The 26,708-nt window shown below is 38.7% G+C and overlaps 1 protein-coding gene across 1 annotated transcript; it reads left to right on the top strand.

Moving 5' to 3' along the window:
* Nucleotides 1-1,890: 1,890 nt before the first annotated feature.
* LOC307117083 (complement receptor type 2) lies at nt 1,891-25,901 on the top strand. The gene is made up of 13 exons (XM_079801789.1): nt 1,891-2,190; nt 3,009-3,209; nt 3,303-3,399; nt 3,684-3,757; nt 4,118-4,306; nt 4,866-5,060; nt 8,358-8,552; nt 12,945-13,139; nt 14,259-14,438; nt 17,270-17,366; nt 21,092-21,165; nt 21,877-22,056; nt 25,078-25,901. The coding sequence occupies exons 1-13, from the start codon at nt 2,139-2,141 to the stop codon at nt 25,260-25,262; spliced, it is 1,914 nt and encodes a 637-aa protein (XP_079657915.1). The 5' UTR covers nt 1,891-2,138; the 3' UTR covers nt 25,263-25,901.
* The last annotated feature ends 807 nt before the right edge of the window (nt 25,902-26,708 follow it).

Here is a 26,708-nt window from a genome sequence, read left to right as displayed (position 1 = left end):
ACCGATCAGCATTTTTTCTTTAAATATAGCATTCAAATTGCAATGTTGCAGTAATCCTACATGCATTATATAAAATACTATTTTGGCTCTGGTTAATGGCTAATTGAAGTTCTGGAATGATTCATGTTTTCATTTCCTTCATAGTGCCCACAAACTGGTCTGCCACGAGGAAAAGGTTGGGTTGTTTTAGCCATCGCCTTGAGCATAGCCACAACACTGGACAATTTTGTTCACACAGCTCTGGAATAATAAATATCATTGTCCTTTTTTTGAATAATGTTTGTAGCTTGTCCTAAAATAACATCAAGTGAGTCATTAATATTGTTAAAAATAATATTTAAGTATGTAATAAATGGTAACATAAACATTGTCATTTTAGGGGGGGGTTTTTCGGTACATTGATTAGAGGGGGTTGAATTCTTGGGAAAATCATTCCAGTCAGTTGTTTCCTGGAATTTTGATCCAATCACATGTTTTGGCAAAACAAGGTGGCCTTTGCCAAACACATCAAAGTTAAATCTGCACATTTTGTCTCCTCGGGGAATTCATCAAAACCTTGAAGATGGAAAAGATCCGTCAGGGTTAGAAAACAGAAACTGTGACATCACCATGTATTTAAATGGTGCCCCACCCGCAGCAGATGGAGTAACCATTATGTCTTTCTCAAGGTGGGGTGTCTGTGATTTTGTCAGACCTGCTTGAATGTGCATTCATGAATCGTCTCTTGACCGTCTTACCAGCCTCACCTCAAACCGCCTTCCTGTTTTACTGGATCTCTTAACTATTGCAGAGGTTGTAAGAATAATAATAACATCCATATCATTGTTTAACACGTCAATAAATCAGTTTGGAATATGTTATGCCTCTGTTAGGACTTCTCGATCAAGGATGGCGCTAATAAACAATCTATCGCAGAGATATTTTTGAATCCAAAATGTCTCAAGGACTACGAAAGATAACCATGAATGTTTAGACTGTTGGAAGTAAAGCAAAACTCCCCTTTTTAACATTTTAAAACTTCCCACATGAAAAAAATACTATAATTTTATAGTAAAATTACTCTAGTAAATACTATAGTGTTTTTGAACCATACTATAGTAAATATACTACAGTAAATTAACAAAGTGTAGTAAATACTATAACATGCTACAATATACTACAATTTACTGTAGTATCTTTACTATAGTATGGTTCAAAAACACTATTTACTAGAGAAATTTTACTATAGGCCTAATATACTATAGTATTTTTTTCATGTGAGTATTTGGGTTCAGTTGCTCTTTTTTTCTCTCCAAATCTGCCAAATCTTGAAGATTCAACCAATGATTTATAACAGTGATAATTATCAGGGTGAAACATCCTACAGACATTAAAAGCGCATGTGTGAGCTTGTTTTAATGATATCTTGCAAAACCTTTACCAGTTCTGAACTGTGTAGTAGCTACAGCTATCAAAGAAAAACAAAGCATTTATTAAAATGAATTAAAAATGAGAATGTTATAACCGCACACAATAGACAAAAGTACTGCATTAACATGAATTTAATTAACTACGAAGTCTGAATGTACTATGTAATGCAATATAAAGTGATTCAAAGTGTATTGTTAGGCATTTTTTAACATTTATTCCTTTTTATTTAGGCCTACATATTATTTTATTAATTAATGTACTAATGGCATAATAACTTGTATGCTATTCAATTAGCCACTGGTACCTTTACATATTAATTTGCTAGGCTAATCAACTTGGCAGAAAGAAAAAAGTAGGCTAGTTACTAATGGAGTAGCCTAGTATTATTAGCAGCACTGATTAATATAATAGCCTAGAGAAACTGAACAAGCTAGTCACTATTAGTAGGCTAATTAAAAACAACAACAAAGTGCTAGTAGCATAGCAACTAGGATAGTTAGTATTGATGGACCAATAAACATTTTGATATTATTTGCATGCGTCAGTCGTTTATGTTGTTTTCCAAATGTAGACGTGTTTATGTGGATTTACACTGAAATGAGGGCAGGGTTTGAGCTTTCGTCACGACAGCGGGCGTATGTTATAAGCACTTTGCGAGTGTAATTTGAACGCAGTTGTTCTGCTTCAGAGTTCAGATTACTTCACTTCGTCTGGAGAAATCCGTGAATATGGCGACTGTTTGGGGGAATATACTCATACTTGTGTTTGCTCACTTTGTAGGTGAGTATCTTTTAAGTTGTATACGCGACAAAACTAGATCGCGTTGTTATAATCAACATCTTTAAAGCTGTAAACACTGCACTCTCTCTCTCTCTCTCTCTCTCTCTCTCTCTCTCTCTCTCTCTCTCTCTCTCTCTCTCTCTCTCTCTCTCTCTCTCTCTCTCTCTCTCTGGCAAATTGGCACGCTGACGTATCATGACGTTATATTTGATAAGTTGCCACTTTATTGATGATAATATTTTTTTCACGTATGTGTGAGATGATGGTTATTTATTGGTAATATATTTAAACAACTTGAATTGTCATTGATTGATGGACCTCTGTCAAATCAATAAGCTACTAATAACTAATTTAAATAACCAATGTAAACAGTGTAGCCTATCTATATTCAGCTACTGGAATATTCTGTAGTTTCATGAATAAGGATAGCCATAAACATAAAGTTAAACGTAAGGTCATATAAGCTCCAGGTCTAGTAGGTGGAGGTGTTTTCTTGTGCATACCTTGGAGTTTTTTTTTCTTTCTGTCTTTTCCATAACCACAGGTTAAAAATAGATTTCCTGCTATCCAGAGTCCATGAATTGCATAATATCTCCCATTTGCATGTAATTGCTACTTTACAACATTTACAATCAAAATACCTGTAATGAATTGCTGAACTTTACACATTATTTACATCATATTGATAATTGATTCAGTAGCATATGTTATTTTCAGTATGGCAGCCAACATGCATAATAATTAATAAAAGCTGCATTACCTAATCATATCACAGCATTTTTCCTCACTATCATTTTTGTGCTTTGAAACTGTTTCAGTGTCTCGAACACATAATAAATGTGGCGAACCATCCAAATATCCGGACAAGCAGCTGCACAACAAATATCTGGGCAAATCAGTGTTCAATGACCAGGACACTGTGACTTATAAATGTGCTCGGGGTTATTCGTATTCAGGAGGAAGTAAAACATCACATTGTTGGAAAGGACAGTGGACAACCTTGAACATGAACTGCGAAGGTAAGACGGATCTGTTTATCTATATCTCTAAAATATCTCTAATTCATTCATTGCAATCCACCTTTTTCATATTTTCCTAATTTGTTCTCTCAGGGATGAAGTGCAATGCGCTGGGTGACATAGAGAATGGGCAATACAATCGAGAAGGACGATTATTCGGTCAGAAAGCCATTGCTGTGTGTAATAAAGGGTACTGAAACTTTTGTTTTCAGTCTGTCTGAAGTCCACAAATCAGTGAAAACATGGTTATGAGAATTAAATAGAGCAGGTAGAATAAGAGAAGAATTGCTTTTCTTGTTGGTTATGCATCATTTATTTATTTGAGGACAGTTTAAATTAGTTAAAATGTATATTTTGACATGAAAGGTCTGTCTTTTCTCTAATTTGTTCTTGGTCTCCCTCTACTAAATGGTTAATCAAACCAGGCCAATAATGTTTTTTTCCTGTCATTAATATAATTGTTTTTTCATGAAGATATGTTTTGAGAGGAGAAAAAGTTCGTATGTGTATGGAAAATGGTTGGAACGGGACAGACCCCATCTGTGAGGGTGAGTTTAACCCGTTGTCATGTGAAAATCACCTCAACCCTTCAATTTACAATTATAATACTCAACTTTCTAGCTATCACACAGCCACACTCGTGAAATGCAATTATATATTCTAAAAAGCATGATGCAGTGGAGTCTGACCAGACCTGTACAGTGCATTAGATGTAAGAGGATTGTTTGGCAGTTAATCCCTTTCGATCTATTGAGTTTGACTCAAATCTGAGGTGGGGTTGCCAAGATTTGTAGGAGGTAAACTGACTCTGCACTGCAGGTTATTATCGTCCTCTAGTGGTGTATACTGGTAATTCATCATCAAAGCTTTGGGGAAACACGTCAAGTTTTTGTCACTGTGTTTTTTAGAGTCAAAGATCATCTGCTCAGCACCTGCTGTGGAAAACCGAAGGGTAAAACCTGGAGAGCGGACGGAGTACACACCCCAAGACACAGTAACCATCACCTGCAGTGAGGGATTTGATCTGATTGGCTCATCAGTGGTCACATGTGGACCAGACGGCCAGTGGCTGAACTTACCTGAGTGTCGCCCTGCAGGTAATTTATTTTTCACACTGTATCCGAAATCACATTCTTCCCTAAGGCTAAAAACAGACAAAATAATTCACAGTACTCATAAAAGATTTGGCAAAATGTACTCTGATGACCTACTACTTCCGGAGAGATGGGACACTTTACCATCCCATGATGCAACGGGAGAGAATTTGTTAATGGCGGTGAAACGACGTAACTGACGCTGATAGGTCAGGTGATTATGACAACATTGCGGATATGTTAGTATGTTCGGATTACATATAGAACATCGTTTTTTTTATTCAAAATAAGTATCTACTCAAAAGAGTGTGTGATTTCAGATGCAGCCCTGGTTGAAATACTTAATCTGAAACTGAGTTCAACTTCCTCCTAAATTTCAAGTGATATGAAGAATGCATGCTGCTCACTAAAGGCAGTTTCTTGCTCTAAATTTAACATCAGAAAGACATGAAGACACTTGCTTTGGATAAAAATGTCTGCTGAATGCATAAATATGAATGCAAATTGTTCTTCCATACAAATAAATGCAGTGAGAGTATTTTTTACTGTTGTTTATTATCAGTGATCCGCTGTTCAGCACCTACTGTGGCAAACGGAAGGATAAATAGATTTAGAGTTCAGTACAAACCCAAAGACACGGTGGACGTCAGATGCAGTGAGGGCTTTGAGCTGAGTGGCCCATCACAGGTCACATGTGGACCAGACGGCCAATGGCAGGGCTTGCCCGAGTGTCACCCTAAAAGGATTTCAGCTACTGGTAGGTGCATTAATTTGTTGAAAGCATAAAAAAAAGTTTCAAACAGTATACATTGTAGTCACATGACCTCAAAACCATAACAAGGTGACCAGGACCCTGACCCTGACTGAAGGGGTCTGTTTTGGCTGAATGTCACGTTTGATAATTGACTGAGACTGAAAATTCGTCACTTGAATACATTTTGATTACAAAAAAGTTTGTAAACAAACTTTGAAGATGGCTTGAAAAAGCCTTGTCTGAAAGTTAGATTTTTTTTTTTTTTACAAGCTTAAAATTTGAATTGAATTGTTTGAATTGAAGTTTGGGACAGCAAGGGAACACACACGTTTCTAGCATGATTTGCCACATTGCTAGCATGAATTAGCAGTGTTGCCACAGTTACTTTGAAAAAGTAATCTGATTACTCATTGCGGCCCCACTTTATATTAGGTGGCCTTAAGTACTATGTTCTTACATCAAAAAATAAGTACAATGTACTTACTGTGTTCAAATTGTATTGCAAAACACCTTTGCTGATATTGAGGTGGGATACGGGTAGAGTTAGGGACAGGTGTGATGGTATGGGGGGTAAGTTTAAAGGGGTGGTAAACCACGATTTCACTATTCTAACTTTAGCTAGCGTGTAATGTTGCTGCTTGAGCATAAACAACATCTGCAAAGTTACAACATTCAAAGTTTAAAGCAAAGGGAGATATTTGCTTTTAAAGAAATCAATTTCTAAGAACTACAGCAAACGGCCAGTAGGCGACTACAGACATTCCTCCAGGGTTGGTGACATCACCAGGCTCAATATTTACATAAACCCCTCCTCCGAGAATATTAAATAGGGGGGGGTGAGGCCATTTTGTATCGCGGCGCTGCTGTGGTATAGTTAGGCTGGAGTGTTGTTGCCGCGATGCAGAGGAAACGCTCTTATTTTCATCCGGATTGCAGGTCTGGGGTACTTGCTTTGTTCAGCCTTCATAGGGACAGGGGTGCGTTGCAGAGCGTTTAACATACAGCATGTTATATGCACGTGTGTATGAGACAGAAGGGAACAGGCACGTGTGGGGCTCCCGCAGCACATCTCACGGAGGAAAACCTCCACCATCTTCGCGAGTTCAACACCGGATTTGCACAACGTCAGCTGCGTGAGACAAACACTGCCAGTGTGTGAATGCACGACGCGCGCGGGGCTCCCTCCCGCAGCACATTTCACGGAGGAAAACTTCCACAATGTTCGCGAGTTCAATACAGGATATGCACAACGGCTTGTCCTGAAAGCTGGATTTACAAACAGAAGCTGTTTACGGGCCACAACCTGTAAGTCTGATTTATTTTTCATCGATGTGTTTTCCTGTAATAGGTTGTACATTGTAGCAAGGAAGTAAACAGATGACAACGCTGTTCTGCAAACCAGTCTGTTAAATGCTCATTCATACTTCACATTATCAGACGAACACCTAACGTTACAAACACTAACGTTACAATCTCAACAGCGAACTTGGCATTAGTGTAAATGATTCTTTGATTAGAGCTTTTATGTGTTGTTTATCTACAGGCATGCTAAACATGGTTCTGTGTGTGATTTGGCTAACTTACTAGTAAAGCCAGTGTTTAGTGTTTTGGGTTAATAGTTCTTGCGACAGATATTTGCTATAATCGTTCTAAAAATACAAAAGTAACAGTGCCATTCAGTAGCGATCACTATAGATCCGCAGTCTTTACTCTTGAGGACTGAACAGGTTCTGCTCGATCATCTTCACTCAAATGTTCTGGGTCTGATTCGGGCTCAGATTGGTGTGGTTTTATTGACGCCATCGTTTCTAATACTGACCAAAGCACAGTCTACCGGTAAAGGTAAGGGGCGTGACGTTTCCGACAAACGTGCATTGCGGTTAGCGAATCACAACACACTGGGCCAGTTAACCAATCTGAGCCCACTGCGTATTTTTGAGGGACTGGCTTCATACAACCCGGAAAGCATCAGACCGTTTTACAAGGAGGGACAGAGCAGTGTAGAATAAAGGTCAAATATATGAAAAATAATGCTTTTTTTTTTTTAAACGAAGCATGAACACATGTTACAGTGCACCCCACAAACACAATCAAGCCTTCAAAACAATGTGTTTTACCACCCCTTTAAGGGTAGGGTAAGGTGTAAGGGAAGTGTCAACTGTGTAATTACAAATGTAACTACAGAAATTAATTACAGACGTAATTACATGGAGGTATTTTTAAAATGTAAGTACAATGTAAAAACATGTATGTACACAATAAGTGCATTGTATCAAATGATTAACTAAAATGTTAGTACATAGTAGTTAAGGCCACCTAATATAAAGTGGGTCCCTGATTACTCCTTTAAAAAGTAACTTGGTTACATTTAAAATCAAGTAATCTGTAAAGTAACTAAGTTAGATTACAAGTTATATTTACAAGGAGACATTACTTTAATCTGATAACTGGTTTGGGAAGACTAAGAGTAACGCGTTAGATTACTCGTTACTGGAATTATGACATTCTTCTTTCAGACGAATACAATCAGAGTAATATTACAAAAGTCCAGGCTGATCCAAGCATTATAACTGCAGTAATAGTTGCTCTGTTTTTGAAGTCCATAAAAAAATGCATCTGTCCGTCAAATAACTGCTCCATGCGGCTCCGGGGTGTTAATAAAGGCCTTCTGAAGCGAATCGATGCGTGTGTGTAAGAAAAATATCCATATTTAAAACTTTATATAGTAAAGTTTCGGCTGACCTCCTTCCGTGTTCAATTTATGGGAAACGTGTTGAAAGGTCCTCTGCTGATCGAAAGACTAACGCGACCAGGTCCGCTCGTCATGACGTCACGTTAGCATCTTGAGTTTCACTTTCAACACTTTTCCATGGAAGGCGATCGGCTGGAACTTTACTTGATAAAGTTTTAAATATGGATATTTTTATGGAAGGCCTTTATTAACACCCGGAGCTGCGTGGAGCAGTTATTTGATGGACAGGTGCACTTTTTTATGGACTTCAAAAACAGAACAACTATTACTGCAGTTATAATGCTTGGATTAGCCTGGACTTTTGTAATATAACTCCGATTTTATTCGTCTGAAAGAAGAATGTCATATACACCCAGGATGACTTGAGGGTGAGTAAATCATGGGCTAATTTTCATTTTTGGGTGAACTATCCCTTTAACATCAGAAAGACGTTGTGAAGACACTTGGTTTGGATAAAAATGTCTGCTAAATGCATAAATATGAATGCAAATTGTTCTTCCATACAAATAAATGCATAAAATAATTTTTTTACTCTTGTTTATTGTCAGTGATCCGCTGTTCAGCACCTACTGTGGCAAACGGAAGGATACATAGATTTAGAGTTCAGTACAAACCCAAAGACACGGTGGACGTCAGATGCAGTGAGGGCTTTGAGCTGAGTGGCCCATCACAGGTCACATGTGGACCAGACGGCCAATGGCAGGGCTTGCCCGAGTGTCACCCTAAAAGGATTTCAGCTACTGGTAGGTGCATTAATTTGTTGAAAGCATAAAAAAAAGTTTCAAACAGTATACATTGTAGTCACATGACCTCAAAACCCTAACAAGGTGACCAGGACCCTGACCCTGACTGAAGGGGTCTGTTTTGGCTGAATGTCACGTTTGATAAATGAATGCTTCCTTGCTAAAGGATCTGAAGGATCATGTGACACTAGAGTAATGGCTGCTGAAAATTCATCACAGGAATACATTTTGATTACAAAAAAGTTTGTAAAAAAACTTTGAAGATGGCTTGAAAAAGCCTTGTCTGAAAGTTAGATATTTTTTTTTACAAGCTTAAAGTTTGAATTGAAGTTTGGGACAGCAAGGGATCACACACGTTTCTAGCATGATTTGCCACATTGCTAGCATGAATTAGCAGTGTTGCCACAGTTACTTTGAAAAAGTAATCTGATTACTGATTACTCCTTTAAAAAGTAACTTAGTTTCATTTAAAATCAAGTAATCTGTAAAGTAACTAAATTAGATTACAAGTTACTTTATTAGTTACATTCAGCAGCTGCCGATAACACCCCTGCTGCCTCAACATATAAATGACAACCATTTTTGCCAACACTCACTTTATTGGAAGTGCATTTTTAACAGTAACGTCTACAATGTATCTCCTGACATTTTAAGTTGAAATTAAAAAATATTTCCAAAAAAAACAAAAAACGTTTTAATAAAAAATTTAATAAAGACAGTTTTTCTTGACTTCACTTAACATAAATACTCTCCCTGAGACGCAAGAAGAAAGCAAAAATATTAGTGCTGGGAATCGATTAAAAATGTTTTACTAATTAATCAATTTTTTTCTGTAATTAATCGCAAGTTTTTAAAATTTTGATATTGTAATAATTTCAGTTACACTCCAAATTAATGTATAAACAATTTAAAGACAGTATATTTTAAATATGTGTTGTAATGGCATGTTTTTATGAATGAAGGCCAGTATCACTGATACTAAAGTCTCTATTATACATCAATGACGTTACATTACAGTATAACTGAAAGCTACCAATTTCAACATTTATTAGGCTTTAAAAAAACAACTTTTAATTTAAGTGAACTTAAAACAAGCTTTACATAAACCCATTATAATAAATGTTATTTTTACCTGTGGCCTTCCATGTTAGACATATACAGAAATAGCCTGACAAGCCAGACCCACATCTAGATGTTGGGTCTGGAAACTCACCATTGGCAGGGCTCAATCCGAGGGGCGGGATAAACGGTTGTCTTTCAAATTCCCTCTGCACGCCATTGGATAGCGCCATGACCGCCACAACCAACCAGAGCAAAGAAGAAGGTGATGCGGAGCTAATGTTAGTTGATAGACTTTCGCCGTATCCGGTCGGCAAAACTTCGAACATATCTTCTTTTCTTAAGAATGACTTCAGTGCTGTTCTTTGTTCTTTTCTCAAAGAAAAGCTTAACTCCAAGTCTTCCAGAGTCTTCGGCCAAAGCCGATTCAAAAGACCGCTGTTCGTCAGCTTCTGTGTTTACGAGTAGCACGCAGAACCTCCGCAAATCTGCCGTGACGTCATTATGTTAAGCCCGCCCACCGACTCTACACACGCTGTGATTGGCCTGACCAGAGTTTGGTTTTTCCAGCTCTCAGGTCTACCGAGAGTTGCTAGAATACACTCGCGGCAAAATACATTTTCTGCCACTAGTGTGCGTCTAGATTTCTAGGCTAATACAGAAATGTAATAGTTATCAAACACCTTTCTTAACTGCATAAATAATAAATGAAATATAGATTAATCATCATTAAAGCTAAAATTTTCTCTGTTTCCGTTGTTCTGTGATGAACATTAATGACAGGCATCATCAGTGCTCCTGTCACTTTAAGAACAGCCACAGCCGAACATGACGCGGATCTCACACACTGTCCCGCGCATCTCATCTGCTCACAACTCTTTAAGTTCATTTAAGACGTTATTTAACTCATTTAAGACTCCTAATATGAGAATACTCAACATTCTCTGTGTTGTTGTTATTGTTTGTTCAAGAGCAAAAGAGAACTCGATGTGAGCATCCGTCTCACACGTCGTGTGTGTGTGTGTGTGTGTGTGTGTCAGAGTGTCCCTCGATTAGCTGACATAAGACGCAGCCACACAGACAGGACATTGACATACAGCGCGTTCTCTTGTGTCTTGTCACGCTTGGAAGCATTTACATGAATAAGAGCGTGAGCATATAATCTAACGCTAGGCAAAAATGGATATAAAAACGGAGGCTGCGTTATTTGTGTTAAATATTTTTAATGCGTTAAGCTGAAAAAATTAATCGCCCGCGTTAATTTGCCCAGCCCTAAAAAATATATATTTTTACTATGAAAAATGACAAAAATAGTAACGCACAGTGACTTGGATAAATTGCTTTAATCTGATTACTGGTTTGGAAAGAGTAACGCATAGATTACTCGTTACTGGAAAAAGTAGTCAGATTAGAGTAACGCGCTACTGGCATCACTGTTAATTAGTATGTTTCATAACCTATTTGTCATGTTGCTAACATGATTTAACATTAATTAGCAGGATATTAACAGGCTTTAGCATGTTGTTAGCATGAATTAGCACAATGCTAGCATGTTTTAACACATTGGTAACATGAATTTGCATGTTGAAAGCATAATTTAGCATGTTTTGCTAACATGAATTAATATGCTGTTAGAATGATTTAACATGCTGCTAAGATGTTTTAACACGTTAGTATGAATTATGTTTCTAGCATTATTTAATGTTTTGATAGCTTGTTTTAACATGTTGTTAACATGGTTAAGCATTTTGTTAGCATGTTTTAACATAAATTAGCATGTTGCTAGCATTATTTAACATGTTGCTGACATGTTTTAGCATTCTGTTAGCACGTTGCTAGCATATTTGCTAATATATTTTAGCATTCTGCTAGCACGTTGCTAAAATGTTTTGACATGTTTTTAACATTAATTGGCATGTTGTTAGAATTATTTAACATGTTGCGAACATGTTTTAACATGTTTTTAACATTAATTGGCATTTTGTTAGAATTATTTAACATATTGCTAGCATGTTTTAACATGTTGTTTGCATGCATTAGAATTTTACTAATATATTTTAGCACGAATTAGCAAATTGCTAGCATGATTTGACATTTTGCTATCATGCCACAGGAGAGAATTTGTTAATGGCGGTGAAACGACGGAACTGATGCTGGTAGGTCAGATGATTATGACAACATGGCGGATATGTTAGTATGTTCGGATTACATATATGTAACGGAGGCCAGCTAGTAGTTGTTGTGCGAGTAAACCTCACTCCTATGATCTCAAGAGACGCTCTAGTGACCAGTGATGCCAGTAACTCTAATCTGACTACTTTTTCCAGTAACGAGTAATCTAACGCGTTACTCTTTCCAAACCAGTAATCAGATTAAAGTAATTTATCCAAGTCACTGTGAGTTACAATTTTTGTCATTTTCCTTAGTAAAAATATATATTTTTGCTTTCTTCTTGCGTCTCGGGGAAAGTATTTATATTAAGTGAAGTCAAGAAAAACTGTCTGTATTACATTTTTTATTAAAACGTTTTTTTTTCATGGAAATATTTTTTATTTTAACTTAAAATGTCAGGAGATACATCGTTGACGTTACTGTTAAAAATGCACTTCCAATAAAGTGAGTGTTGGCAAAAATGGTTGTCATTTTTATGTTGAGCCGGCAGGGGTGTTATCGGCAGCTGCTGAATGTAACTAATAAAGTAACTTAAATTGTTTTTTATTTAAAACGCTATAAAGTAACGTTTCGGCTGACCGCCTTCCGTGTTCAATCTATGGAAAACGCGTTGAAAGTTCCCCTGCCGATCGAAAGACTAACGCGACCAGGTAGGCTCGTCATGACGTCACGTAAGCATCTTGAGTTTCACTTTCAACTTTCAACACTTTTCCATGGAAGGCGATCGGCTGGAACTTTACTTGATTAAGTTTTTAATATGGATATTTTTCTTACACAAACGCATCGATTCGCTTCAGAAGGCCTTTATTAACACCCCAGAGCCGTGTGGAGCAGTTATTCGATGGACAGGTGCACTTTTTTATGGACTGAGCAACTATTACTGCAGTTATAATGCTTGGATTAGCCTGGACTTTTGTAATATAACTCCGATTTTATTCGTCTGAAAGGAGAATGTCATATACACCCAGGATGACTTGAGGGTAGCGTAAATCATGGGCTAATTTTCATTTTTGGGTGAACTATCCCTTTAACATCAGAAAGACGTTGTGAGGACACTTGCTTTGGATAAAAATGTCTGCTGAATGCATAAATATGAATGCAAATTGTTCTTCCATACAAATAAATGCAGTGAGAGTATTTTTCACTCTTGTTTATTATCAGTGATCCGCTGTTCAGCACCTACTGTGGCAAACGGAAGGATAAATAGATTTACAGTTCAGTACAAACCCAAAGACACGGTGGACGTCAGATGCAGTGAGGGCTTTGAGCTGAGTGGCCCATCACAGGTCACATGTGGACCAGACGGCCAATGGCAGGGCTTGCCCGAGTGTCACCCTAAAAGGATTTCAGCTACTGGTAGGTGCATTAATTTGTTGAAAGCATAAAAAAAGTTTACAGTATACAATTGTAGTCACACTCAAACAGTATACCTTGTAGTCACATGACCTCAAAACCATAACAAGGTGACCCTGACCCTGACTGAAGGGGTCTGTTTTGGCTGGATGTCACGTTTGATAAATGAATGCTTCCTTGCTAAAGGATCTGAAGGATCATGTGACACTAGAGTAATGGCTGCTGAAAATTACGTGTCAAAGTAACATCCACATGGATGGCAGGACCCAAGGTTTCCCAGCAGAACATTGCCCAAAGCATCACTGCCTCCGCCGGCTTGCCTTCTTCCCATAGTGCACCTGGTGCCATGTGTTCCCCAGGTAAGCAACACACACGCACCCGGCCATCCACGAGATGCAGAAAACATGATTCATCAGGCCAGGCCACCTTCTTCCATTGCTCCATGGTCCAGTTCTGATGCTCATGTGCCACTGTTGGCTCTTTCGGCGGTGGACAGGGGTCAGCATGGGCACCCTGAATGGTCTGCGGCTATGCCGCCCCATACACAACAAACTGAGATGCTCTGTGTATTCTGACACCTTTCTATCAGAACCAGCATTAACTTCTTGAGCAATTTGAGCTCCAGTAGCTCGTCTGTTTGATCGGACCACACGGGCCAGCCTTCGCTCCCCACGTGCATCAATGAGCCTTGGCCGCCCATGACCCTGTCGCCGGTTCACCACTGTTCCTTCCTTGGAGCACTTTTGATAGACTCTGACCACTGACCGGGAACACCCCACAAGAGCTGCAGTTTTGGAGATGCTCTGACCCAGTCGTCTAGCCATCACAATTTGGCCCTTGTCAAACTCGCTCAAATTCTTACGCTTGCCCATTTTTCCTGCGTCTAACACATCAACTTTAAGGACAAAATGTTCACTTGCTGCCTAATATATCCCACCCACTAACAGAATGAAGAGATAATCAGTGTTATTCACTTCACCTGTCATATTGTTATGCCCAATCTGTGTGTATATTTTCGATTATATTTGTATTTGATTATATTTCTTTTTTGTGTGGGGGAAATAATATAAGTGAATAATATAGACAAGTTTCAGTGTTTAAGTCATTTTGTTTTTCCCACAGGTAAATGTGGTCCAGCTCCGTCACACCTCAACATGGACCTCAGAGAAGAGTCCATGAAAGAGTACCCATCTGGTGCTCGCATTCGTTACAGATGCGGGATAGGATACCGCCGGGCCAGAGGGAGTGACAGTATACGCTGTCAAGGTGGCCGGTGGACAAAGCTGTTGCTCCAATGTGAACGTATGTCGTAGGACCTTTAACTGCATTTGCTCCCACTTATTATTTATTGATGGATCTAAGGATTCTTAGTAGCAGCCTGTGAGTGTGAAGCTCCAGGGGAGAAACCATACATTTCTTTTTGTTATTCATCATAATCATTTAATTATATAATCATAGGTTTTTGCTGGTCAGACGGACATTATTCAATAAACCCATTTATTTAACACTGCAAAATGATGCTCTTCCTCAGTACTTTTGTCTTGTTTTCCATTACAAATATCTAAACATTCTTAAATCAAGATTAGACATGTGCCGGTAAACGGTAATACGATATACCGCAATACTGAACATTCTCAATATTGTAATCGTGGGCACTTCAAAATACCATGAATAATTATTTATTACGAATTATTCAGATTTTTTTAATGAATTTTAAGAATACTTTACCCATAAACCGTTTAAAATGAACAACACGTCAAAGAGGAACGCGCAATAATGTAAATAGACCAAGAGGAACGCGCAATGATGTAAATAGACCGAGCACATGGCGGAATGAAGGCGCTGAAGTGCACATTCACTGTTTGACAGCAGAGGGCACTGACGGAACAGCAGAAACGCAGCCGTTTTCCCGCTCATCACATAACCTAATACTTAATACTTAAGGCTATTCATTTTCAAACTTGAGCATTTTATATTTTAATCTGGACTAAATTACATGCCCTAGATATTGTTTGAATATGTTCTGACTGTTGTTCAATCACACACTTTACAAGGCTCCAGTATTTAACATTAGTTCATTCATTAACAAACTGACAATGAAAAATACTTCTAAAGCATGTATTAATCTTAGGTAAATGTACATTTTCAGCATACCTATTGTTCTTTATAATTATTTTGCACTTTAATCTGTTTTAAATATTTGTGTACTTTATACATGTTTGTGTATTGTTTTATTGTATTTAAATGTTTGGTTCTTTTGTTACAAGAAAGTTATTAAACCTGTTTATAGTACGACAACACTTTTTTGCAACTTATTTCAATACCGTGATAATACCGTATACTGTGATTAAAAGCTTCAGCAATTAATCACAACATGAAAATTTGATACCGGCACATGCCTAATCAAGATACATTTACTTGAGAAGCAAAATTACTTAAAGGGTTAGTTCACCCAAAAATGAAAATTCTGTCATTAATTACTTACCCTCATGTCGTTCGACACCCGTAAGACCTCCGTTCATCTTCGGAACACAAATGAAGATATTTTAGTTGAAATCTGATGGCTCTGAAAGGCCTCCATTGGCACAATGCACGGTTCATTCTCAAGACCCTTAAAAGGTACTAAAGACGTCGTTACAAAGTCCATCTCACTACAGTGGTTCTACAATAACTTTATGGAGTGACGAGAATAGTTTTTGTGCACAATAAAACCCTAAATAACGACTTATATAGTGATGACGATTTCAAAACACGGCATCATGAAGCTTCGAAGCGTTATGAATCAGTGAGTCGATTCAGCAGTTTGGATCGCCAAATTTCAGCAGTTTGGCGGTTTGACACGCGATCCGAATCATGATTCGACTCACTGATTCATAACGCTTCGAAGAAATATAAAGATAAAGGCTGGAGCGAGATTTGTTTGGCAAACTTTAATGTGACATCAGTCATTCACGTTTAGTGCTGGGCTAACGTATGCGCTGTTATTGATAGATACAATTCCGGGATGTGCACCGCAATCAATTAGAAACACACACACACACACACATGCTGATGGAGAGGAATTACAGTTGAAACATCTCATAATGTACCTCAAACTGAGTAGCATCACTGAGAAACGTCCTGCTCAAGGTTCGGGTTGAATAACTAGTTCTTCCAATGTTTCATCTTCGTTTCGGACTCTCGCTGGGATTGATGTAAAATTTACGTCATCGTTACTGTCTTTACAGTGTGTACAATCACTGAGCTTTAGGAAGCCTCCGGACAGAGCTGGAGTTCACTTATGGTACTGGACGTTTGTTTCCGAAATCCGCACTGTACGTGGTAGATCAATCATAACAGACTGGACCGTCTGACCCAGGGGTGGGCAATTCCAGTACTGGAGGGCCAATGTCCTGCAGAGTTTAGCTCCAACCCTAATCAAATACACCTGATCCAGCTAATCAATGTCTTCAGGATTACTAGAAGGCTACAGGCAGGTGAGTTTTATCAGGGTTGGCGCTAAACTCTGCAGGACAGTGGCCCTCGAGGACTGGAATTGCTGACCAGTCAGAGTAGAGTAGACTAATCACAACAGACTGAGCCATCTGACCAATCAGAGCAGAGTAGACCAATCACAACAGACTTTGATTGGTCTACTCTGCTCTGATTGGTCAGATGCATTATAATGCATTATAAGGTATTCATAATTTAGAAAGTATCATGCATCAAAACGCATAACAAACAACTTATTTCAGAATCTGCAAATATTATAATGCATTTTAACTTTGTTTACAATTATTTATGAAAATATATAATGCGTTATAATGTAAATTATGAATACCTTATAATGCATTATACATAAGGGCTTTAAGTAAAGTGTTAACCAAGTTAGTAAATGATTCACTTCATTTTGATATATTTTTAATATCTTCAGTCATTTTGCTTCTCAAGTAAACGTATTTTGATTTAAGAATCTTTAGATATTTGTGCTGGAAAACAAGACAAACATTTTTTTTTGCAGTGAATCATTTCATCTCCTGCTTTCTGCCTTGATATCTGGAGGGAGATAATGAAAGTTTTGGATACCACACAAAATGCACATTCTTGACTTTCCTCATGTGTTATCATATCTAACAATATGTTTGTATCAAAAGTGAAGAAATGCGGATCTGCTGGAGAGATTTCCTATGGCCGCTTCGAGTACACGGGCGTGTTATTCGGAGATTCAGCTAAAGCCATCTGTCAAGAAGGGTGAGAAACAGCAGCAGATATTATAATGCTTCTCTTTGTGTTTGGTGATATTTACATAAGACACTATGCCTGAACTAAAACAAGGGCTCTGCTCCAAAAGCTAGAGAAATGCCAAAAAAGGCAGCATTTTAAGGTATGTAAAGAGGTAGGCGTCTACGATGACGTATTTAGGGCACATTTTAAGAAAGCATTGCATGTATTTGTTGTGGAGAAGACAATCCCATAATGCATGGCAATGACTTTGGTAAAATACAATATTAAAGGGGCAGTGAAATGCTGTTTCATGCATACTGAGCTTTTTACACTGTTAAAGACTTGGATTCCCGTCCTAAAAATGGACAAAGTAAAAAAAAAAAGTTTCTGTGCCAAAAATACTCCTTCCGGTTTCTCATAAGTTGCGGAAAGTTTTTTTCGAGCATGGGTCTGCGTGACGTCATCAAGGGCGGAATGTCCTTGTGCGGCTCTTCTCCCGGTAGGGCACGCGCGACTAGAGAGAGAGAGCAAACTCTCGCCCATTAACGCGCTATGCTCAGCTTTAGGGAAGTCATCGGCTGCGCTGCAGTCACAGGACTTCACAAAATCAACAATGTCACCAAAGAAGTGAGTTTTTAGTTGTCAGGGCAAGACAACCCTGTACAGCTTCCCAAAGAACCCAGCGTTAATGGGACAGTGGATGGAGTTTGTTTTTCCGGAGCAGCAACACAGTTGTAGCAACTCCGGATTTGTAGGTCGTCTAACGCTGAAAGATGGAGCGGCCCCAGCGATTAAGGTTCACGATTAAGGTTCACGGTCGTGCGTTGGAAGCAGGCGGTGAGTAAAACTGCTTCAAATGTCTTTGTGTTGTTGACTATCGACTCGTTCATTCAAATGCGCAACAATTCCATAGTTTTTCTATGTAAACACGCACTAGTCTGACGTGCAAAACCGTTACGCTTGCTACTGCTATCGTTAAATCGCATACACAATAGTCCATAAACCAAATCATGTCCTCATAAACCATGAGTAAAAACACACAAATGTTGTAAAACTTGCGCATGACAAGCCGCTAAGCAAGTATATAAGTTACAGTTACAGTACATACCATAGAGACGTCCTGCTGTAGCCGTTGCTGCTTCTCCTGTTCAATTCCAGCCTCTAGATCTGATTCTGGTTCATATATGTGTGATTTAATCTAATTGATCTCCATGGTTTATTTAGGATAACGTTTTTTTCTCCACGTTTAAGGATGTCACAGCTTTCAGACGCTCTCAACGCAATAGCTGCACGTGCTCATGACTATTTAGCTCCGCCCACACGACACGCCCCCAGCCGCTCGGCTTTATTCAGAAAGACTCTGTACAGCGTATTTTTCTTTAATAAATATAATAAAACTAAAGACTTTTCTGAGATATGAAGGATACAATACTACTCTATAGGCACTCAAGATTGACATGAGATTGACTGAAGTGTTTCACCCCCCCTTTAATAATCCATCAAAACTGTAGAGCGACGCAAAATAATTGTTGATTATATTTACAATTTATTCAATACCAAAAAGTAAAAAAACAACAACTATAAACAGTATTGTAAGCATTGCTAAAGCCAAACTCAATTTAGGGGGCGGTTCACATGTTGTGTCTTTTGCACGCTCAAGTTCATTCGTTTAAATGTAGATGCGTGACAAGCACGCTTACAATAGAGTTTTTCAGGCACATAGATGAAAAAATCCCAACTTTTCAGAATGCCGAAATGTGACAAGAACCAACAGCTTCGCCCCTCCCATAAGAATGTTTTCGTTCCTCTTCTACATAAATAAATCCAGTATCAGAGCTACTGCAAGTGATTTTAGAAAGTGGTGCTAGAAATCCATTTAACCTTTGCTGAAACTTCCTGAGCGCTTTGGAAAGGAGAAAGTGGCATTTTCCTCACTTTTTCCACACAATTCAAGCTATTTTAAGGCACGTAGCATTTTTTTTTCTGGGGGAAAAAACGTTTAAATATGTCATTTTGGTGATCGTAGATGAGCTGGGTTGCCTCATTAGTATACGCGGTTCTATGAATATGCAAGTTAGCCCCGCCTCCACTCACACCAGCTTAGAGATCCACTCAGGGCCTGAAATCAACTTTTTTGACCACCAGCCACTGTGGCAGGTGGATTTAAAAAATTTTACCAGCCACTTTTTTTCTCCTCGTCATTAAGCCTGTCCACACGCTTGTCCGGATTTATTTTTGTATGTTGTAGATATAATTTATTCTGAAGAAATATTCTCAACAACGTTCAATCAGCTTTGACATATTTAAATCTGCATATCTTTGATATTTTTACCTTTTATAAAGGGCATTTTTTCCCATAATCTAATTAAATATAGGCTATGCTTCAGCTTTCAGTTTATATTTTTAAATTTGATCGACAAATATAATAAGACACTGTAGGGCTGTTACCAATCAAATTAAATAATTTACACAGAAAAATTACAACTGCATTAAAAAATGTTAGGAGATTGTTTTAAATATTTTTGTATATACAAATAAGAAAAGTTTAAACATGAAAGTAGACCACCAGTAGGTGGCAGCAGGTGACCGTTTTAATGAGTGAGTCATTGAGTCGATTCGTTCAAACGGATGATTCATTCTAGAATTAGGCAGTCGTTTATGAACAGGTCATTGAATCTTTGATACAACTAAATTAATGCAGAATCATTCTTGCATTTTGTTGATTCCCTAGTTTTTTGTTATTGATCTGTCTAGTAAAATTCTCTTTCACTTGCCCCTTCAAAAATCCACTTGTCCCACAAACATTGTTCTTTAACTTGTAAGAATACACATTTAAGTGCTGTCAAGTTATTAACGAAATCAATATAAATAATAATAACTCTTACAATATACATTTTTAAAATCTTTTTATTCATTGATGTCCCGTCATACTGACTGCTGCTAATCTGAGTCCAGATATAGACCTATCACAGCTCGTATGTGAACACATCACACGTGGCTGTGTTGATGGATGATTTAGTCATGTTCGGGAACGGTAAAACAGAACTAAATTAATATTATTATTACTGGTAAAGTTACCGCGGACCGGACATTTTCTCACTGCTTCCCAACATGCACACGACGCACACACATCTGTGCAACTGTCATTGTACTGTAGCCTACGTCAGCGTTGCATTATGATCTTGTCCCATCTCACCAACTGTTTAATACTCGCACATCCAAACATAGTCAGAGAAGGGCCTCATCTTCTTTCCGGTAACATGAACTTAGTCGCATCCTCTCAAACTGCCCAATGAATCACTCAATTCTCATTGGCTACCTGCCAATGAGGCAGGTAGGCTGACAGTTACCCGCCAATTGCAAAATTCACCCGCATTTGGCGCGTGGTCGGGTGTTAATTTCAGGCCCTGGATCCACTCATTGACGATCACACTTAAAAGTAGTAGTTTGTGATGTCAGAAACACCAGCGATTTCACTGCAGTTTTAAGGAGAAAATACTCCGCAATGGTGTTGACTTATGAATTTGCACATGGTTTGTCTTAAAGCATATTAAAAACACCACATGGACATTTAAACAACATTAAAAGCTTGATTTTCACCACAGGGGGGACTTTAAGGGTTCCTCGTGGAACCAACGATGCCAATAGTGAAGGCAGCTCACTAGTGTTTGGAACAGAGCCAAGATGTCATTAGACATTCGTCCATCTTTGTTTTGTTTTTTTCCTTCTTTTCTTCTGATCGCTCTCGTTAGGTATGAACTGATTGGCAAACAAATGCTGACCTGCCGGGATGGAGGCTGGGACGGAAGGATCCCTGTGTGTGAACGTATGATGGTTTTGTATCATATCATATATTGCCAACGAAAGCAGCACATATTTATTGATGTGTTTATTGTTGATGTGAGCTTTTTTTCAATTCAATTCAAATTCAAATTTATTTGTATAGCGCTTTTCACAATACACATTGTTTCAAAGCAGCTTTACAGAAAGTGCATTTCATAAATGTACATTGAAAAATGTTAGAAAGAGAATGTTAAAGAAAAATGTTAGAATAAGTTAATCAATCATGTATTATTTTAGGCCATAACAATGCTGGCGTTGAGTCGTCTCTTCACAGGCGTCGAGTCGTCTCATCACAGGTGTTGGGGCATAAGGATCTTTTTTTGAATGATTATGAATATTAGGGTAACCATGGAAAACCAAATGAATGTTGCATTGATAGAATATCACTGGCAGTGCAAGGCAGTGAGGAATGTATAATTACAATATGAAGTTATGACTGTTTTTTAAAGTAACCTACATGTACGTAAAAGTATGTAACATTTGTTGTGAAAGCTCCTGCTCTCTGATGCACAGCGTAATTCATCAGTGTCCGAATTCACTTTGTTCACTCCTTGCTGATATTGTGAGTGATTTCGGATACAAAAAACAACTTCTCGAGTCGACCCAGAATCAAGGGCTATTCATAGTCTAGGATTCAATTCTTTTGGAGTCGACTCCCATCGTGGATGACAGTGTGTGTTTGTGTGTTTTGCAGCTGTGCACTGTCCTCCACCCCCAGAGGTCAAGGGTGCTGAGATGTCTGACCCCATGTATGACTATGTTCCCTACGGTCGTGTGGTGTCCTATCGCTGCCGTACTGGCGCTCTGATTGGTGCGAGAGACATATACTGCACAAAGTATGGCACCTGGAACGCCCCGCCTCCCGAGTGTGAAGGTAAATATAAACTAGGGCTGTCATGATTCCATGATTGAATTCGAGAAAAAACTCAATTGCATTTTACCCATGTTGATTAACACAGAAAAATACAGGAAGTGGTGCATCTAAAAAACACTGGGTAAAAAACAACCCAATTTGAGTTGTTTTTAACCCAAGGGCTAGGTAAATATAGGACCGAACACATGTTGGGTTAACTTTACCTAGCAAATTGGTAAAGAAAAAAAAAAAGTTTTTAAATGCTCGACACAACCACTGGCTTGCATGATATAATTCTGGTTAACTCAAAAGCTACCCAAACACTGGGTTGTTACGTCTGACCCAGGATCTGTGTAACACGAAAACTACACACAGACTGGGTTGTTACGTCTGACCCAGGATCTGTGTAACACGAAAACTACACACACACACTGGGTTGTTACATCTGACCCAGGATCTGCGTAACACAAAAACTACCCAAACACTGGGTTGTTACGTCTGACCCAGGATCTGTGTAACATGAAAACTACACACACACTGGGTTGTTACGTCTGACCCAGGATCTGTGTAACACGAAAACTACACACACACTGGGTTGTTACGTCTGACCCAGGATCTGTGTAACACGAAAACTACACACACACTGGGTTGTTACGTCTGACCCAGGATCTGCGTAACACAAAAACTACCCAAACACTGGGTTGTTACGTCTGACCCAGGATCTGCGTAACACAAAAACTACCCAAACACTGGGTTGTTACGTCTGACCCAGGATCTGTGTAACACGAAAACTACACACACACTGGGTTGTTACGGCTGACCCAGGATCTGTGTAACACAAAAACTACCCAAACACTGGGTTGTTACGTCTGACCCAGGATCTGTGTAACACGAAAACTACACACACACTGGGTTGTTACGGCTGACCCAGGATCTGTGTAACACAAAAACTACCCAAACACTGGGTTGTTACGTCTGACCCAGGATCTGTGTAACACAAAAGCTACCCAAACACTGGGTTGTTACGTCTGACCCAGGATCTGTGTAACACGAAAACTACACACACACTGGGTTGTTACGTCTGACCCAGGATCTGTGTAACACGAAAACTACACACACACTGGGTTGTTACGTCTGACCCAGGATCTGTGTAACACGAAAACTACACACACACTGGGTTGTTACGTCTGACCCAGGATCTGTGTAACACGAAATCTACACACACACTGGGTTGTTACGTCTGACCCAGGATCTGCGTAACACAAAAACTACACACACACTGGGTTGTTATGTCTGACCCAGGATCTGTGTAACACGAAATCTACACACACACTGGGTTGTTACGTCTGACCCAGGATCTGCGTAACACAAAAGCTACCCAAACACTGGGTTGTTACGTCTGACCCAGGATCTGCGTAACACAAAAGCTACCCAAACACTGGGTTGTTATGTCTGACCCAGGATCTGTGTAACACGAAAACTACACACACACTGGGTTGTTACTTCTGACCCAGGATCTGTGTAACACGAAATCTACACACACACTGGGTTGTTACGTCTGACCCAGGATCTGTGTAACACGAAAACTACACACACACTGGGTTGTTACGTCTGACCCAGGATCTGTGTAACACGAAATCTACACACACACTGGGTTGTTACGTCTGACCCAGGATCTGTGTAACACGAAAACTACACACACACTGGGTTGTTACGTCTGACCCAGGATCTGTGTAACACGAAAACTACACACACACTGGGTTGTTACGTCTGACCCAGGATCTGTGTAACACGAAAACTACACACACACTGGGTTGTTACGTCTGACCCAGGATCTGCATAACACAAAAACTACCCAAACACTGGGTTGTTACGTCTGACCCAGGATCTGCGTAACACAAAAACTACCCAAACACTGGGTTGTTACGTCTGACCCAGGATCTGTGTAACACGAAAACTACACACACACACTGGGTTGTTACGGCTGACCCAGGATCTGTGTAACACAAAAACTACCCAAACACTGGGTTGTTACGTCTGACCCAGGATCTGTGTAACACAAAAGCTACCCAAACACTGGGTTGTTACGTCTGACCCAGGATCTGTGTAACACGAAAACTACACACACACTGGGTTGTTACGTCTGACCCAGGATCTGCGTAACACAAAAGCTACCCAAACACTGGGTTGTTACGTCTGACCCAGGATCTGTGTAACACGAAAACTACACACACACTGGGTTGTTACGTCTGACCCAGGATCTGTGTAACACGAAAACTACACACACACTGGGTTGTTACGTCTGACCCAGGATCTGTGTAACACGAAAACTACACACACACTGGGTTGTTATGTCTGACCCAGGATCTGTGTAACACGAAATCTACACACACACTGGGTTGTTACGTCTGACCCAGGATCTACGTAACACAAAAACTACACACACACTGGGTTGTTATGTCTGACCCAGGATCTGTGTAACACGAAATCTACACACACACTGGGTTGTTACGTCTGACCCAGGATCTGTGTAACACGAAAACTACACACACACTGGGTTGTTACGTCTGACCCAGGATCTGTGTAACACAAAAGCTACCCAAACACTGGGTTGTTACGTCTGACCCAGGATCTGTGTAACACGAAAACTACACACACACTGGGTTGTTACGTCTGACCCAGGATCTGCGTAACACAAAAGCTACCCAAACACTGGGTTGTTATGTCTGACCCAGGATCTGTGTAACACGAAAACTACACACACACTGGGTTGTTACTTCTGACCCAGGATCTGTGTAACACGAAATCTACACACACACTGGGTTGTTACGTCTGACCCTTGTTTCAGGCAGTTCAGAATCGGTTCTTTTTTTTGGGAGACAATAACTTTTATTGTGCATTTTGCTGAACACATACACATTTTTTTAAACTTCTATGGCCCCTTTATGTTTCTTCATTGTTTTAGTACTTTGACACCATAATATGTTAATCTGAATACATGCATTAACAGTAAATAATATACTTATTTCCTGTGCCTTTCAGACATTGCATGTCCTCGTCCACATGTGTCAGGTGGCTCAAGAATGACGGGATTAAGGTCTGTCTATAAATTTGGAAACAGAGTGACAATCACCTGCAGTCCTGGTTTAAAACTTATTGGAGAGAGTTTCGTCACCTGTGGACCAGACGGGGAGTGGGAACCAAAACTTCCAGAATGTGTGCAATGAAATAAACAAATATTCAACTGAAAACTCGTACAATAGAGCAGCCTGTCTCAAAGTCATAATGAAGCTCTTTTATTAACACTGCATTTCATTAAAATGAGCAGAACACTATTTAGTATTTACTCAAGTGTATTTATTGTCATAAAATAACTATTAAGTGTTGTTATTTTTTTTTTCATTTTAGAGAATTATAAGAGTGCAATTCATACATTTGTATTTATGTATTCCGCTAATCTACAGCATTGTGGAAACTATTTTTATAACTTGCTTTCATGTTCTGTTGTTTTTTATTCAGTATAAATAAAAATGAGAGAACACTTAATTTCTTTAAAAAAGAAACGCTTCGCTTGATTATTTAATCAGCACAAAATGGGCATAAAGCAACAAATAACACTTTACAACAAGGTTTCACTTGTTATATTAGTTAAGATAAACACATAATAATAATAAACATATTTCTAAAGCATGTATTAGTTGATGTTAATTTCAACTACGTGAATAAAATATAACATTATTTAATGGACCCAATTTAAACTGAACTAACCGTGTACTTTTATTAACTTGCGTTAACACGATGAATAAATATTGTAACAAATGTATACAGAAATAGAAAGTTTGCATTGTTTAAGCACGCTATTATACAAAAAAAAAAAAATGACGCGCATGCGCAAATCAGTTTCTTGCTCTGAATGAAAGAAGCGGGAACAGATGGAGAGCGCGTCTGATACGTTTTCTACAAAAACAGATTCGAGGTATGAAAGATGTTTTTTTAATGTATATGTTGAATAATTGTTAGTGTTGGCGAGATGAAGCCTCATGAAGCTTTTCAGGCAAATGGTTCACAAAAGGGTTAATTTCACGACGCTTCATTTGGTCACAATGCCACCTGGTGGTCAAAGAGTGTAAAACAAGCAGATATATTTACATATATTGACATTATGTGATCTGTGATGCACTGTATTTTGCGTCAGTTAATACGTGTTGAATGTTATGATGGCCTGTTAAGATTATGTTCCTATCCATCAGTTGCTTCTTCATTATTCATGATTGGATATTATCAGATTTGCAAGTGCCTTTGCTTCACAGCCAAAGTGTAACCAAACAAAGTCTAATTATTCTTAGACCCAGAAAGACGCTTTTACCTCAGAGCTGAGTCCTTTATTTTAATAATATAAGAATAAAAGCAGAACACAAGTTATTTTCTGTGACATCATCAGGATGATAGCATTACATTATCAATATCAGTGGTGACAAATCATGTAATGTCATTTATTGTGATTGAATAAACCAGTCTGTGATGCAAGTATATTTTTGTCCATTAAACATACCAATCAAAATGCAATATTGCAGTAATCATACATGTATTAGCTATTTATTTTACATAATTCACATTATATTTTTGGTGAACTTATAAAAAAACATTTTGTGCGCAATATCGCAGTAATCATA

Source organism: Gobio gobio (assembly GCF_949357685.1).
Source record: "Gobio gobio genome assembly, chromosome: 21".
Taxonomy (NCBI): domain Eukaryota; kingdom Metazoa; phylum Chordata; class Actinopteri; order Cypriniformes; family Gobionidae; genus Gobio; species Gobio gobio.
The sequence above is the reverse complement of the archived record's forward strand: the minus strand, read 5'-3'. Positions and strand labels throughout refer to the sequence as shown.